We start from the raw sequence: 16156 nt of genomic DNA, 5'->3' as shown, positions 1-16156 counted from the left end.
CATGCCTCTGTTCTTCCATATATTTAGCCATCAGTTTACACGCCAATTCGTAACACAGTGCAGAACTGCTATTTTTCTCTCAGAGGCACACCACAAAGGCATTAACTTGAATTTATATCTAAGCACAGAGTGGCTGCATACATACACTTGGTTCGAGACCATGAGCCCATAGACTCTTGCAGAATTTTCTCCAACAAGCTCCCTACGCCTGTAAGTCTGGCTGGTTTAGTTTTGGGTTTTTTATCCCGTGGAGGTTTAGGTTTTAGGGTGGTGGTGGTAGGATGGACAAGGGTTGAACCCACAAAAAAGGAACTCTTCTGAAACTTTCCAATTTAAAAAGCACACGCACTATTTTCTTGTTCAAGAGGTTTTAATAAAGACTCCTCTTTTTAAACCTCTCACACTGTACAACACATTTAAATGTACATCAAGCTCAGATAAAAAATAAAGCTTTCTTACAAAGTACATTTTTCCAGTGAATTTTCTTTTTTTTTTTTTTTGCAGTAAAAATAGCTGCTACATAAATCCCTCCTGATCTTTGAAAAGGAGTCACTGTTATTTCCAAAAATAGAATTCATATTTTAATCATACAGGATAAACTACAGGAAGAAGAGACAAGTCAACTGAAAAAATAAGGCTTGTATATAAATTTTCTTTTTTTTTAAAGGACATGCATAGATGTTGAAAAACATATGCCATTTATAAAGGAAAAAAGGTAATTTTATCCATATTAATATTTTCATTTTCAGTTACAGAAGAAACCACAAACAGGCCCTTTATGTCCCAGAATATAACACTAGTTTCTTGTAAAAATGCCAAAATGCACAAAGAATTGCCAGCTTCAGTCTTGGCAAAATACTGAGCCGCCCCCCCCCCCCCCCCATTTCATATCATAGGCATACCATATGCATGCATACTGAGCACTTATGTTGTCTCTCAGGCCAATTAAATATTTGCAGAAGGTTGTACATCCTAGACAAACATGAAAAAAAACCATTTCATAAGTTTACATTCGTCCTATTTCAAAACACACATACAATTAGTTTAATTTACACTATACAGTTAAATAGGAACATTACAGAGTTTCAAAAAGAATCACAGAATATATACAAACTGAATATTGAAATGGTATGATTCTCCTTCCCTTCTTTAAAGGGTCTTTTTTTGTTAACGGTTGCTACATCTGGTTTTGCACACAGAGTGTTTATGTACCTATGCAGCACATTTCTGGAGTAGTAATAATAGTAATAAAACGTGCTTTAGAACAAAACTAATAACGATTCTCCTTACTGCTCATTTAAAATAAATTAGTTGTTTTTGTTTTTGTTTTTTTTTAAATAAATTGCATGATATAAGATGTAAGCAAGGACGATGGTATTTTAAAATATCTGAGCAATAGTTCTGCTGCATCACTGGTTTCTCATCCAACCTTTGGTTTTAAAGCCAACCCATTATTATATGGCAGTGTAAGTAGCCAAAATGCTTTATACGGCAGTACAGGTAGTCGAAATGCTTAACCCAAGAGCATTTCCATGTCTTCATGACAGAGCTAGGGTCTGTGCTGACTTCCATGCTGCTCAAGTGCCTGACATGGCAACACCCAAAGCCACTGATGAAATAAGGCCACTTCCTTCCAGCTCTCCCTGGTTACAAAATCGGTTAAGGTCCTTATTTCCCAACAGTTGCACCCATCCGAACAGCCAGAAGAACTGACTGCAGACAGTTCCCAGACAGTCCCACATGTGATCTTTGCCCCTGCAGCATCACATCCTCGGGCTCAGTCCTCCGTGTCAGGCTGCACCCCCAGCATCGTGTGCAGCTCCTCCGCCGTGTACCCCAGCAGGTTCTGCAGGTCGCACACGAAGCGATACACGTAGCGTTTCCCTGAAGTCTTGTGGATGATGTTCTTGTCGTAATAGTAGCGTAGGCCTCGGCTGAGCTTCTCATAGTTCATTTTTGGCTTGTTTTTCCTCCTTCCCCACCTCCGTGCCACCTGTCAGTCCAAAAAGAAAGCAAAATGCAAAGGGTTTATTCAAGTCATGTTCTTCTAGTCGGTGGCTGATAAACACAGTTATTAAAACCCTTTCTCAGTCAGAGCATTTTATTTGCTTTGGATGTCCCAAGCTCAGATAAGAGAAGAGTCGGTGACTGACCCCGCAACTGAACGTGCTCTGAGACAATTATCAGTGGCAGCTTCAGGAGAAAGTGGCTGATAGCAAATATCAGTGAAAAGGATATCTATTTGTAGTGGATGAGCCAAAATGTGTTTAAAGAGATCAAGTTTAGGGGAAATATAGTCTCCTCTCTCAAGAAGACACCGTTTAACCATTAATTTGCTATTGAGCAGCTTAGGACAGCTCTTTAACTGGAAGTTGAACGATATGAAGTTCCTTGGAGTTAATGATTTCACCCCTCCTTTTTTTTTTTTTGTTTTAATAAAGGCTTCGATGGACTTTATATCATGTCTCTTAATACTGTTATCAGTAGGAAAGTTATTGTATCAGAAAATGAAAATGCATTCTATTTATTTTTAATGACTAAAGCTATAAGTTCCCAAAATATTTCAAAAGCAGCGCTACCATATTTGCTGTGTATCTAAAAGAATGGCGATAACGCAGAGTGCATTTTCCCCATGCCTTTGTGCAATCGCAGGCATTGTTGATTCAACCACATCCAGTAAGCTAATCTACAGTTTACACTGTCAAAAGAACTAACTTTGTATCCTACCTTTAAGTTTCAAGCTATGCAATGTAATCTCCTACCTACAAGCAAATGCTGATATCCCTGGGTGGGAGGAGAGGGGGGGAACATCCCACAGCGATCCTGACTGTACAATAAAGCATTTGCAGATGAAGAGATTTCAGCAACTGTCTGATTGTGTAAATGCTTTATATTCAAGACTAGGCCCACAGATGGTGGATCAGACCCTAAATCTTTTTGTTCATCCCAATTAGCCGCATACCTCATCTGGGTCAGCAAGTTTAAATTCCCATCCATCTCCAGTCCAACTAATGAATGACTGACAGGACTTGTCAGTCAGTAACTCCAGAAGGAATTGCCATAGCTGTATAGGTCCACTGCCTGTTGAAAGAGAGGGGGTGGGGACAAATCACAATTAATACTCTTACCACAACCAATGTATGTGACCATACTTACATCACAGGATAGATCTTTTTTTATTATCAGTAATTACTCTGATTTACTTTTTTTTTTTAAATATCAGAAAGAAACCTAAGGTTTTTCTCTATAACATGTTCCTAAACATGTTAAAATTAAAACAAGTCAGCTATTTCATGGAAACACAGGATTTGACACAAGCTATGTCTTTCCCTTTCACATGGATCCCTTAGCCTTCACTCCCACCTCCCACTAGCTGCATTTCAAGCTCCAGGGCTTGTCCTGCAGTCCTTGGCTTGGCAAACGTTCTAGAGGAAAAACCGATTTCAGCAAGGACTACAGGAACAAGGCAAGCCAACACCTGCAGAAACTCCCAAGATTTTGTCCAAGTTTCCCTCTTTTTTAAACAGATCAAAAAGTGCATTTGATTTTTATGTGTTCTGACATACCTGCCTGTTCTTGCTTTAGATGGATAGTCCTATGAGACTTTCTTTAGTAACATTTAAAATTGAAACTCTTCATGAGTAGTGGTCTCTGACTAAGTTGTAAGGCATACCTTACAACTATACAACTTTATCACCATGGTACGCGTTTATAGAGAATATTGATGTTACATAAGAAAAGGAGTGACCATTTTGCTTCACTACTTACCAGTAAAGCCAGCTAGAATTGCCGCCGGTATAACTGGTTTCCCTTGCTCTACAGGATCACTTCGTTCTTGAATATAGTCTTTGAAAGACATTGTAGGTTTGCTCAGACACAAGGACTGGCTACAGTCATCTTCAAAGCTCTCATAGGATGGCACACGCTGTAAATCCACTAATGACGACTGGCTGTTCCAGGACTGTAGCATCGAATCTGAGCTTTCGTAACTTTCTGCACCACTGTCACTAGATTCGTGTTCTCTAAGCTTACCTTTATAAAACAAAAAAGAGAGAAGTGGTGTGTGGTTTTTTTTTTTCTCTCCCCCTCAGTCTAGCTTGTATATATAAATTATGCAAAGGAGGAAAAGACATACAGAATATGGCCTTGGACCCATGGTTATCATCCAGATAATGACTCACCAGAATTATCTATCAGCAAGTTCAGATTGCTTCTTGGGAAATCTTGATTTACTGCACAGTAGTTCACACCAACAGCATCTGCTTGGGTTTTGGGGAACAATGAAAAGTCTTGCTCTGGATTGAGGAGATTCGGTCCTGTGGAAGCCTGACAGACAGCAGTCAGGAGACTGGGTTTGGGATAACCGAGGGCTTTAGAGTATCCAGGCATTTGCATACCATAGGAGTTCTGGTCTACATTAACAGCTGAAGAAAGAAATAAAAGAATTAATTAGATGATTTTCCCTGCAGACCCTTAAACAGAATAATACACCTCCAGCACCTCACTACAGAAGTAATTTTCCCATGAAAATCTGCCTAAGAGAGTGATAGATGCTACAGACCTACTGGAAAGGCTACTGAAGTCGGTGAGACGATCCCATCTAATGGGCTCCACATCAGATTCTGTAAATCTCCCTCTAACTTGCTGACCACAAATATATCTATTGTTTGTTCTTCAAGGAAACTACAGAGCTACAGAAAAAGCTGGAGAAGCTTAAGGGGTTTTGAGTAAGGCCCTCATCGTTAAGTGGTGTAATAAGGTTGAGCTGTAGATTGACTGTGGTAGAATGGAATACAACACCAATCAAACAATCTAAGGGAGCTAGCACTGCGTCCCACACACTTTCAAAATCTCTGTTATGCTTCCACAGTCTTCAGAAAGGCCTAAACATAACTCTTGCTGCTCCGCAGCGATGCCAGTTTTTGACCTGGTTTGCTAGAGGTGGGAGCGGTCATTCTGCTCCACAGATGTAGGCTTTGGCATACCAATAGGAAATTTGATTTTCTCAAAGCCTTTGCTCTTCAAAAGATTTCTGATATGAATTAGATGACAATTAAACAATACTAGGAAAGAAGGCTGTAGCAATTGAAGCCAAGTGTTCTTCTCAAGCACGGTAACTACTGTGGTGCTTTTTTTTGTTTTTAAACTGGGATCTGTGATATGCTTAGAATAAACTGAGAGATGCAAAATGTCAAATTTCTTACAATACTTACTTAAGGAATTATTATTGACCCAGTGAGGAACTGAGGTGAGATGAGAGTTCTCCACATATTGATCCTGCATTTTCTCTTGGCTGTCTGGGGAGAGGAGAAAAAGAGAAGAAAATTTGGTTTTATAGTTTTAAAGACCTGACCTGTATGCCACAAAAAGCTTCTGATTCTCTTGAGTATTTTGGGGTCATCATTCACATAAATTTTACTAATGCAGTGCACTGCATTCTCTCTCTTGAAAAAACCACACCAAAAAACCTAACTAACTTCCAACAGGCTTGAAAACCATCATATCAATTGAATTTTAACATAAAAATTAGAAACAACAATAATTTCAGTGTGTTTTAAGGTCCGAGTCCTTAATGTGTGCAACTACTGAATGTTACACTCCAAACCCAATAGAACTCACAGGGCACTGCATGTAGGATTTCAGTAATACCATCAGTGTTCACTTAAGACACCTCTAGGTGTCTTTGACTTCTTCACATTCATTCACTGAATTACCTCAAAACACTACATAACAGGAACAAAACCAAAAACTTGTAGTAAGAAGTGAACAACTTTTGTCCAACTCTCGGTTAACTTTTTTTTTCTTTTTTTAAATGGTGTATTACAGTAGCCTTATCCTAATCTCATTTATTTCGATGATTATTCCAAACAAAACCTGACTGCAATAGGTACTCAGCCTGAACACGGAATGATTTCTGCAGACATCTGCATCTGTGCTTTGTGTACCAAGGATGTATTAACAGTTCTGATAATGCTTTTATTAACCAAGTTTTAAAGTTAATTTTGAGTTTTCATATGTAAAAAAAGCCCTTCATAGTGAAGCAAGTGTTGAAAGAATCCCATTTCTATTTCTGTTAGAAGAGCCTTAAAACAAAAGCTCTCTCTGGCTCTGTAACTACCTTTTATCATCTGTTCCAGGTGCTCCCACAGAATATCACCCACATAGTCAGGTGCCAGTTCCAGGAAACGCTCCTTGCCCAGGTTGCACAAGTCTTGGCCACTCATAAGAAACTGATGGAAGTTCACATTTGCCAAACTAAACTCATTGGTAGCCCATGAAAGCCACTGGCAAACTTGCTGTTCAGTCCACAGCCAGGGATCTGCAAGACAAAGTATCCAGCATTGAGAGATAACTCCTGACCCTTGTCAAATAATCTTCGTTAGAAGGCAGTGAAGGAAAAAAATTTGTTTACCCAAGTCACTTAGTTCTGAATGAATTCAGAATGAATGTATTCTTGAATTTAAAAAAACCCCAGTCCTCTATTTTCCTTCTGCATTCACTTGTAATCAGAGATGTCCTCAGCTTACTTGATTCTCTCTTATGCTGCCAAAGCATGAGCTCTCCATGCACCCATTTTTAATACCAGCAAGTCTGGTCTTTCCAAGTCAAGCTGTGCCAGATTCACATAGGATCCATTCTTGTATTTCCCACTGACATCATTCTTTCTCTTTTGAAAAGGCCGCTATTCAGCCTCCTCCTTAGCATTAAAAAAAAGAGCTTATAAATAGAAAACACTTACTATTTGGGATACCCAGCCGACACTGTTCCTTTGTGAAACCACTGAAAGTATCTTTCAAGGCCTGACTCATCACAGCCTTACTGCACGGGGTTAACAGAGGCAATTCACAGTTGTTCGACTCTACAAGAAAGAAAAGGGGTGGAGGGGAAAAAGAAGATATATTAACTTTTAGGCCAGTGAAAGGAGTGACGGGTTTTTGCTGTGCTATTTGAAGAATAAGAAAAGGATGCTAGAAACTAGGTATTTTTAAAAACAGAAACAAACAGCGTAGGTCCATTTTCTGATACCTTAAGGGTTTCGCTTAATGTAGCAACACTAAGATCTCTGTGCTACTGGTTTGATAAAATTGTATCACACTAAATTGAAGTTTTGCAGCTTTCCATGATACAGACCCTCATTCACGCTTAGTAGTTACATAAAGTGCTTTTGTTGCAGGGGAACTTTACTATTGTTTTTTTTTTTTTTAAAGGAAATATGAGACTGCTTATCCCTATTTTGTCACCTATAGTTTGACCTCAGACTTCCTTATAACTCCAGACAATCTTAATTTAGTTTGAGAGCTAAGTAACTGATAGTTGAGCTGGGAAGAACCAGCTTGCACTATTTAACACTGCTTTCCAATGGACTGCATTTCAGACCTTCCCAACCATCTCTCAACCACCCAAATACAAGGTGCGATAGATTATTCTATTGTCTGAACCAAACAACTGTGACTGGTAACAAGCTGGTACCCAGTGCCTAAATAATGCAACAAAATCCAAAGTCAGCATCATCCTATGCCAGTACAAATTACTAATTTGCTTAACTGATTTTTAAATTTGCAAGTAGATTCCATTTTAAGGACAAATTTGGCTTCCACTCAGCCTTTCTTATTCGGCAATTTTCACCACAAGATGCCTCATTTTACTCTGAAAGAACAACTTCTAAGTTGAAGAAAGCCAACCACACTGCCTAGATGTTTCAGATTAGAAACCCTGTTACTGGTATTTTGTTTGTGATTGGTGTCATTAAGCTAGGGGTAATTTGAAGACAACTTAACCAACTCGCTACTGCATCCCCGAACATTTGAGAGCCTCTGAGACCTCACACACAGGCTGCGTTTGAAGGAGCTCTGCTGTGTTAGAGGCATATAGCGGTGGCAGGGTATAGAAAGGCGATGAACTTAGCAGACTCCAAGACAGTTCATGAAGCTGTGCAGCTCTTCTCATTCTCCTAGACTGCTCCACTTGACCTAGCAAATGGAGCTCTTTACCAGCCCATGCTTAACTTCTGTTTTTACCACACCCATCCTCAGTATCTGCTAGGACTTGCTTTGCTGACCAGAGCAGGTCACTGATTAGAATCCCATTAGAACAAAGGACTGGTGGTTTTCAGAGGTTTGAGGGGTTTTTTTTCTCCCTTCCCTAAGGGGAGATAAAGGCAGCATCAGGTAAAATAGCTACATTTTGGACAAAACTCCCTGTTCTGTCAGGGATTTTAGGCAAGGATTTGTAGGGAACTCTTGATAGGTACTGTCCTACCAAAAAAAAAGAACAAAAAAAGAAAAAAAAAAATCTATAAACATCCCCACCCCTGTTTTTTAAGCTATGGAGTAAAACATACTGGGATTTAACACCAGAGGGTCAAGATAGGAGCTTGCAGAATATTTGCATTTTAATTACGGTTGAGATGTTGCAAGTTTAAATACACATTAAACTTTTTTTTTTTTAATTTTTAAACTCTCTTAGCTCTGCTTTAATATCTACTAAGGCTTCTTCCATGGACAGTCAGTCTATTAGGCTACTGAATCCCAGTTCCCATTCCTTTTCAGTACAGAGAACAGCAACTATCCACAGAGCAACTCACACAGATAAAATCAAGCATGTACACAGAAGTCTGTGTACTAAAACACTTCTTTTCAGGGAAATCCATGTTGCACTTGTAAGAGTACAGCCACGAAATGTTAGTTAGACCCCACAGATTTCTTTCTGATCTGCTGACTGGACTAAGGAACAAAGTGACATTACCATAAGAAGTAGAATCAAATCCTGTTGGCACTTCTTGAAGCGTTTGATCTTCATTTAGTGAGAAAAAATATCCAGCAAAGAGAGAGTTTGCGCTATCAAAGGTATCAAATGCTGGTTGACGCTGCAAAGCAACAGAATAAATTAAAACAAAACCAACATGAGCATTTTGCTAGAGCCCTGTCAACTTCATTGCTAGGAAGTGGCTGGGTTACGTTTCCTAGATTTGGAGATCATGCACAGCCACAGTCAGCTAACTTGTGCCTTATGAAATATAAACACAATGATAGCATAGCTTCTTGTACATAAATACAAAACAACTAACACTCAGACCACAGTGCTAGGTGGGTGGCATGTTCTGCAGGTTACAGTAAAGCCAAGTAAGGATATTCTTAGTTTTCCTGTAATTGAGGCTTTTAACAATAGAGCATGCGCATGTGTGTGAAATATATATAATATTTTTTTTTCCAGGTGTATTTTAAAGAAATCCTTATTTCCTTAACCCTTTAAATTGACTATCCACTTGATGAGTATTTGATGGCAGAGGCAGGATCAGTAAATTATGGAAAAACAACTGCCAGTGCAAGACCTACAGTAGATCTATGCAGCTTTTTTTTAAAAAAAAAAAAAACGAAAAATTTAATCTGAATCACATCACTTGAAGCTATACAGCCAGCTTTACAGGACTTGAGGAAAGATGTTACTCCTTTGCTGTGACTTTTATAATTCTGAGTTACTGGATTTGCCAGCTACCACATTTTGCAGTCTTTCAAGTGCTCAGATGCTCAGTGAAACACTGCTAGTTTCATTATACAGAAAGGGACAAACAGGACTGATAAAAATGTTCCAGATAAAAGTGGATTCTACTGATATATTGGCAACCTTCAATAGATATCACTGTATTTTGAAAACCTAACTTGCTTCAAACTGGACTTGTGTCAATTGTGTATGCTAGAAATATTAGTACTTTTACTAGATCCCCTCAGCCCCATTAGTCTTCAGGGGGCAGAGGGAATGTTAACAGAGGAGGAAATAACTTTAAAGTTAAGTTGTGCAACTTGCCTGTTAGTCACAAGGAAACTGTATCTGTAATATCTAGAGGCACAGATGGATAAAAGTTGCCACTGAGATTTTTAAAAGCACCTGAGGATAGAACACTGTTCTGGAAAGCTACAGCTTGCTCATGGCAGCTACTGCAGTTCAGGCAGCTGGAGACAAAGGCAACTTGCAAATGCTTATTTGTTTTAGGCTTCCACTGGTCTGCCAGCTTATGCCAAGGTAGAGGATTTAGCTGAGGACAAGGCAAAGATTTTTCAGGGCAGTACTCATGTGCGATGCAAAAGCAACCTGAACTATGTTTCTGGAATAGCAAATGAGTATTAGTATTTCCTCACATTCCCTAACTTTCCTTCTTATGTTACCACAAAGTTTCAAGTGGCTTGGAGTCTTTTTGCACCAAGTGCCTTTTATGTGCCATCCCCCTACCCAATCTCCCCAAATTACATTAACCCTAGTAAGAAACCAGGAACCATAATTTTTTAGTTGCATTTTATAACAAGCTGCAATGCATCCTAGTACATACATTATGAAAGCATACACTCCGCAGAAGAAAAAGGTGTTAAAGTAAACAATATAATGCCTCAGTTAACTGGGTTCAGAAATCTCCACTGAGCACTGGCCAGCGGAGACAAACTATGTGCGGTTGGTTCAGGTACCCCCCCGCAACTGGAGTCAAAGCCAACGCGTGAAAAGGCTCACATCCGAATGAAACAAGTTAATAACAATTGCAAAAGCTGCTAGTAAAAGATTCTTTATACATTACTAGAGAAAAGCACTGACTCATCGCTAGTACCTAAAAGAAAGGGCAAGTTCTTTCAACACAAGCTGGAAACTCCTGCGTTTTGTGTAAGTAGCTGACCCTTATCCTGAGTCACTGGAAAAAATGCTGTGGCATGTGAATGAGTAAAATCCATACTGTGCCAGTTTCGTATTTCAAAAAGGAGAAAATTAATGTTTAAGCAGGTTCTTGATTTAATAGCAGTAAAAGGGGGAAAACCCAATGTAGAATAAATTCTGCTTGCCCTATCAGTTATGCAACCATTTTATTTGGCCTTTCAACATATGCAAGAATAATTATTACAGAACAAAATAAAAAGAAATGTGAACAGCTACAAAATAGTAGAATACGGTTCTCTATTTTGACTTAATTATATGACAACTGAATACTGAATAACTGCTTAGAACAACCACTGTATTACAGAGCACACAGCTGTTAAGTTGGGGGATCGCTTGGGGATTTTGTTGTTGTTGTGGGCAGGAGACAATGCTAAGAGGGGACATAAAACATCAGAGAAGTTACCATACCAGAGTCTCACTAACTGATTCTTCAAAACATGGACATTCCTCAAAGTTAAAAGAGCAGAAAGTGTCTTCCTAAGCTTCAGCTGATTTACAATCAATCAATGCTATGTAAAAAATTGATACTAGGATTAAAAAGCAACTTGCATGAATGAGGAGGAGGGAAGCCCTTAAAGACTGTCTTTATAGTCTGCTTCTCATTTGCCCTTGGTTTGTATGTTCCTTTCAAAACAAGGTAATAGACACAGTCTATCTAACGATAAAATATATTTAATAACTACCTTTGGTTTCTTACAATGTATTGGACTTCCATTTCACATAGTTGCATGTAGTAAGTGAATAACCTACTTTTTTCATGCAATGCTCTTGAATGAATCAGACCTAACCAGTCATATCAGAACAGCCCTCTGCCAGTCTCATCAAGTTAAAGATACAAAGACCACCCCTACTGCCAATTCTGTAACCTTTATTTAGGCAAAAGTTCCACCAACTCCAACGAATTTGAGCTCAGTTCTTGTCTACCTCTTATTTTCAAATTCTTAGGATTTGGGGCATGGAGGGAGGGAGCCTCCTTGGCGGAGAGGGCTGGGGGTGCAAGGTTTACATCTTCCTATTTCAGTTCTGCTTTTCACATCTCTACTGAACTCAGTGGGAATACTCTAGAAGAAGATTAGAGGTTACAAGCAAGCAATTAAAACCTGAATATCACCTTGGCATGGTTATACAATTCCTGTGCTAGCATTAATAAGACCACAATAAACGCATTAGCTGGGAGATGCCCCAGCTGGGTTTAGAAGGTGACAGCTCAAGAGTACTCACCTTGAGCATTCCTCTGTACATGTTAGACACAGGAGCTACTTGATCCATGTTCCTGATCCCAAAATCACTCATCTGAAAAATGAGAGGGGTCACATGAAAAATGTTGCTACCGAGGAAGCAAGCATGTTAACAGACGTATCTCCCTGCTTCAGCACAGATTACAGAACAGCTCTCGGAATGAGATACAGGGAAAGCTCTCCTTCTCGTTGCTCACATCCCGACCACACAGGGCACAATTCCCATCTTGCTTAAGCAGCTTTTTAACTGGAAGACCTTTCGCAGGCATCACTGGTGTTTAAGTTTTATGAAATGAGCAAACAAGAGGATGGTTAGCTTCTGACACCCAGTGTGAGGGCTTTTAGTACCTTTTTCTGTTAGTCTGAAAAGCCTACAGAAGTCCTTTGTCCACCAAGTATCTATCACTTTGAGATATTTTCCAACTTTCACTCATTATCTTAAACATTCAGTTTTGTGTTATTTTTGCTTACTATATTCCTGCTCACATGCCATGATTCACTTTGGACTTTGGCTTTCAAAGGAAGGAAGAAAAGCAACAGAAGCAAAGCTCACCGTGATACACCTTCACATACTCACATTCACCCCTTTCACCCTTTTATGAATAATCATTGAAGCCAATACCCAGTATTAGCAACCTGCTTCCTTCACTAGGCAAAGCATCTCCAAACCATGTTATCTTGCACATTTTGTAAACACAGGATTAGCATATTTATAAAGCTTTAGAGGGCCTAAGTTTTAATTGAAAAGGGTTTACGCAGCAAAACACCCTTTTCAAAGAGTTGGTAATGGGACCACCATCGATATGTTCATGCTATTGAAGTCAAAGCTATATCATATTGCCTGTATTACCAGGAACAGGGCTGTGTGAGGCCTGTATAACTTGTTCTCCTATGTATCACTTCAGGAGAAGAGTGATAAGATTCATATCCTTTTACTGACCTATGGGAGAGATCAAACATAAGGAATAAAGCCAGTTTTAGGGCTACTGTTCAGTTTTATTGTGATGCTGTAATTCAGGTGTCGGTGAATGATACCTTATCAGACTACGCTGTGGCAAGTTGTCTCTCAACAATTTTCCTTCTCCTTTTTCACAGCATTGGGCTGAATTCTCTTGCTCCACAGAAACTGTCTGAAAACGTGTATTTGTATCTAAGTAGTCACATAGGACACTATTAATATTTCCCTAAAACTGTGATCACTTATTACAAGCAAATTCTCTCGTTAGCCACGTTAACACAAGGAGAAATCAAAATACAATCTTACACTCAGAAAAAGATGGCAAATTAGGAGCTTCACAAAATAAGCCCAGCCTGTTAAAATGACAACACATTCCAAAGCTGTCCATATAAGCGAAGAGGAAAACAGAAACATCCAACAGCCAAAGACAAGGAACCCTTTCATCCTCTTATATAGTTGATCACTTAAAAAAATCAAGAGTCCTTAACCTGAAAGGCCCATTTCAACTTCGCTGTTATCAGATGTATGGTGCTTATCATTGAAATAAAGTAAGTCAACTGACTATGAAAGGAATATTTGACTTACACTTCACTAATATTACCCAAAAGTGCAATCTACTGAATGATGGTTTTTACCTCAAATAGCATGTACAAATATTTGATCTAAATTACACATCTCATTGAGCAGCAAAGAATTTTACACAGCATGAGTCTCAGTCAGCAAGCATCCTAATATTTTCATTAAATTTGCCACAGTTTAAACAACTGTTTATCCTTGCATTCGGCTGAGCTTTTAAAAAAGTATATGGCAATTTCTAACACCCTTTGTTTTGCCTTTGAAATCTGCTCTGGTGTCTAGGGATAACTAGCCGTAAGCCTTACCAATCAGAAAGTATTTGTGAAATCATTACACGTATTTTCAGTAAGTTTAGATCTGATCCCCGGTTAGGACTACAAATAAGATTTCTGACACTTTCAAGTGCAATCCTGGCCTCTACACGAATCCTGTTAGGAACTTCCCCATTGACTAAAAGGACTGGGATTCTCTCCTTCCTGGCTTTTTTTTGTTTCTTTAGAAGCGTTTAGGGTCCTAAGACAAAAGGTTTACACGAAGTCTTCATTACATGGCATTGCTCATTAACCCAAGTCACTGTTCCTCTATGCTAAGCTGCTCATTTGTTCTGTGGCCTTGCCTGTGCACTACACAGCTCATGAAAAACTAGACATCGAGCTCCGGTCTAATCACACATGAAGATCTTCAACATGTTTTGTAACGCTCCTGTTTTCTTCCTCCAACCAAATCTCTCGTGTTGTTATGAATTTCTATAGCCTTTCCTCGTCGTACATCAGCTTTCACGCCATTTGCAGTACAAGCTTCCAGCCCTGAGATCCAAAACCCTTACAGAGGTATCGCAAGACAAGCAGAGCTGAAAAGGCAACACGGCTTTTCACGACACAAAGGGTTAAAGCTGGCTTTCTGCTGGACTTAGAAAGCTGCTGTTTAAGTTCAGCAAAGACACTAGGGCACAGCACGGTGTGACTGGGCCTCACTTCCAACTCCTCCACTAATGCTGATGACTGCTACTTGCCAGCTATAATTGGTTTAACTGGCAGGACACCTTCTTCAACACCCCCGCATAGCTGAGTGGGTGAACCAGAACAGGGTCAACAGGATCAGGCACTTATTAACTAATACTCCTGAATTCTGATCAACTTCTTTTCAGCAATAGCCAGGTGCTCGCCCACAGCTGGATTCAGCTGGCAATCATCCACATGGAGAACTAAACCATGCTAGTGTCCGCAACATATCTCCACCGGTTTTTTGTTGGGTTTTGTTGGGTTGGGGTTTTTTTTGGAGGGAGGGGGAGTGTCTGGTGGTTTTTCGCTTTTAGATGGCAAATTTGTCAGACAAAAAAAATTCGTACCAATAGGTTAAGAGATAACCGCCTGCCTCGGGAGCGCTGATCCCCCGTGCAACTATCGGGCTCCCCAAGCGCCGATGAGAGCGAGCCGGTATGACTTTTGACACATATGACACACTCGCCCACATAAAAGTTAGACGGGGAGATCATACAGCCCAACATTTTTTAAGTCCCTTTAAAGTGCTAACCAAATCCAGAGTGCGCGCTGCCCATTAACCCCTTCCTCCCGGGCGCGCAGCCGCCTCCACAAGGCACCCCCGTCCACCGCCGCTTTGAACGCGCCCCTCCCGCCTCCGGGCTCAGCCCCGCGGGGTCCCCCCGGGGCGGGCACCGGGCGCCGCCGCCCCCTTCGCCCGCGGCCTCTGCCCGCTCCCCGGCCGCGGCTCCCGCCATCGCCCCCGGGGGAGGTCGCTGAGGGGGTCCGGCCGCGCCTCCGCCCGCGGGGGCCCGGGGGCCGCGGCCGGCTTCCCCGGGCGGCCGCTGAGACCCCCCGACGGCGGAGCGGGCCGGTGCGTGCCGGCGAGCCGCCCCCCTCCCCGCCGCCGCCGCCCCCGCCTCACCTGGCCCCCGAGCGCGGCGCTCGCCTGCTCCTCTGCGTCCCTCCCCGGCGGCGGCAGCACCGGCACCGCGCACAGAGTCCACAAAAAAAGGCGCCGCTGCCTCTCCGGGAGCCAGAATATCCTCGATGTGGCAGCGCCGGCCAACAACAACAGCGGCGGCGGCAGCGGCGGGCTGATCCCAGCGGAGAGTCCCGGCGGAGAGGGAAGGGGGGCGGGAGGAGGGAGGGAAGGCGGGTGCCCGGCGGCGGGTGCGTGGGCGCTGCCGGCCGAGCCGCTGCTGCCGCCGGCCCGTGCTGTGCTGTGCTGTGCTGTGCTGTGCTGTGCTGTGCTGTGCTGTGCTGTGCCGAGCCGCGCCGAGCCGTGCCGTGCCGAGCCGTGCCGTGCCGAGCCGAGCCGTGCTGTGCCGCGCCGCCCGCCCTCGCAGGCTCTCTTCAGCGGGCGGGGGGAGGCGGTGGCGGCCGGGCCCGCCTCCCCGCAAGCCCGGCCCCTCTCGCCGCCGCGGACCCGGTTGTTGTTGTCGCCGTCGCTTCGGCGGCGGCGGCCGCGCTGCTGGCTGCGCCGGGCCGGCCCAGTCTCCCCCTCTGCCGCTCTCTCGGCCCGCGGGGCTGCCCCACGGCCGGGCCGCTCCCCCGGCCCCGGCGCCTCCTCCCTGCCTGGTGCTGCTGGGCGCGGGGAGAGGAAAAGACGGTTTTAGCTCATTCAGAGCGACAGATTTTTGGTTTGTTTTTTTTTTTTTCCCGGCTATACAGGAGATAATTCATGCTGCACGTTTTCCATGCTT

General features: G+C 42.1%; 1 protein-coding gene across 1 annotated transcript; it reads right to left on the bottom strand.

The window, feature by feature from the left end:
* Positions 1-365: 365 nt before the first annotated feature.
* On the bottom strand, positions 366-15754 carry ETS2 (ETS proto-oncogene 2, transcription factor). The gene is made up of 10 exons (XM_075518661.1): positions 15376-15754; positions 11920-11991; positions 8746-8866; positions 6740-6859; positions 6119-6319; positions 5214-5297; positions 4182-4424; positions 3769-4032; positions 2963-3081; positions 366-1993 (listed from the first exon to the last, which is right to left on the bottom strand). Exons 2-10 carry the CDS (start codon positions 11989-11991, stop codon positions 1778-1780), a joined length of 1440 nt encoding a protein of 479 aa, XP_075374776.1. The 5' UTR covers positions 15376-15754; the 3' UTR covers positions 366-1777.
* Positions 15755-16156: the final 402 nt, after the last annotated feature.

Source organism: Mycteria americana, chromosome 1 (assembly GCF_035582795.1).
Source record: "Mycteria americana isolate JAX WOST 10 ecotype Jacksonville Zoo and Gardens chromosome 1, USCA_MyAme_1.0, whole genome shotgun sequence".
Taxonomy (NCBI): domain Eukaryota; kingdom Metazoa; phylum Chordata; class Aves; order Ciconiiformes; family Ciconiidae; genus Mycteria; species Mycteria americana.
Note: the sequence above shows the minus strand (reverse complement) of the source record. Positions and strands in the feature narration are given on the sequence as shown.

Excerpts from the sequence above, each read along its gene's own strand:
- ETS2 (XM_075518661.1), bottom strand. The coding sequence starts at position 11,991 with ATGAGTGATTTTGGGATCAGGAACATGGATCAAGTAGCTCCTGTGTCT. Across the intron at positions 6,320-6,739 it reads TCGGCTGGGTATCCCAAATA|ATCCCTGGCTGTGGACTGAA; the intron begins GTAAGTGTTTTC and ends TTTGTCTTGCAG. Across the intron at positions 4,033-4,181 it reads CTTGCTGATAGATAATTCTG|GTAAGCTTAGAGAACACGAA; the intron begins GTGAGTCATTAT and ends TGTTTTATAAAG.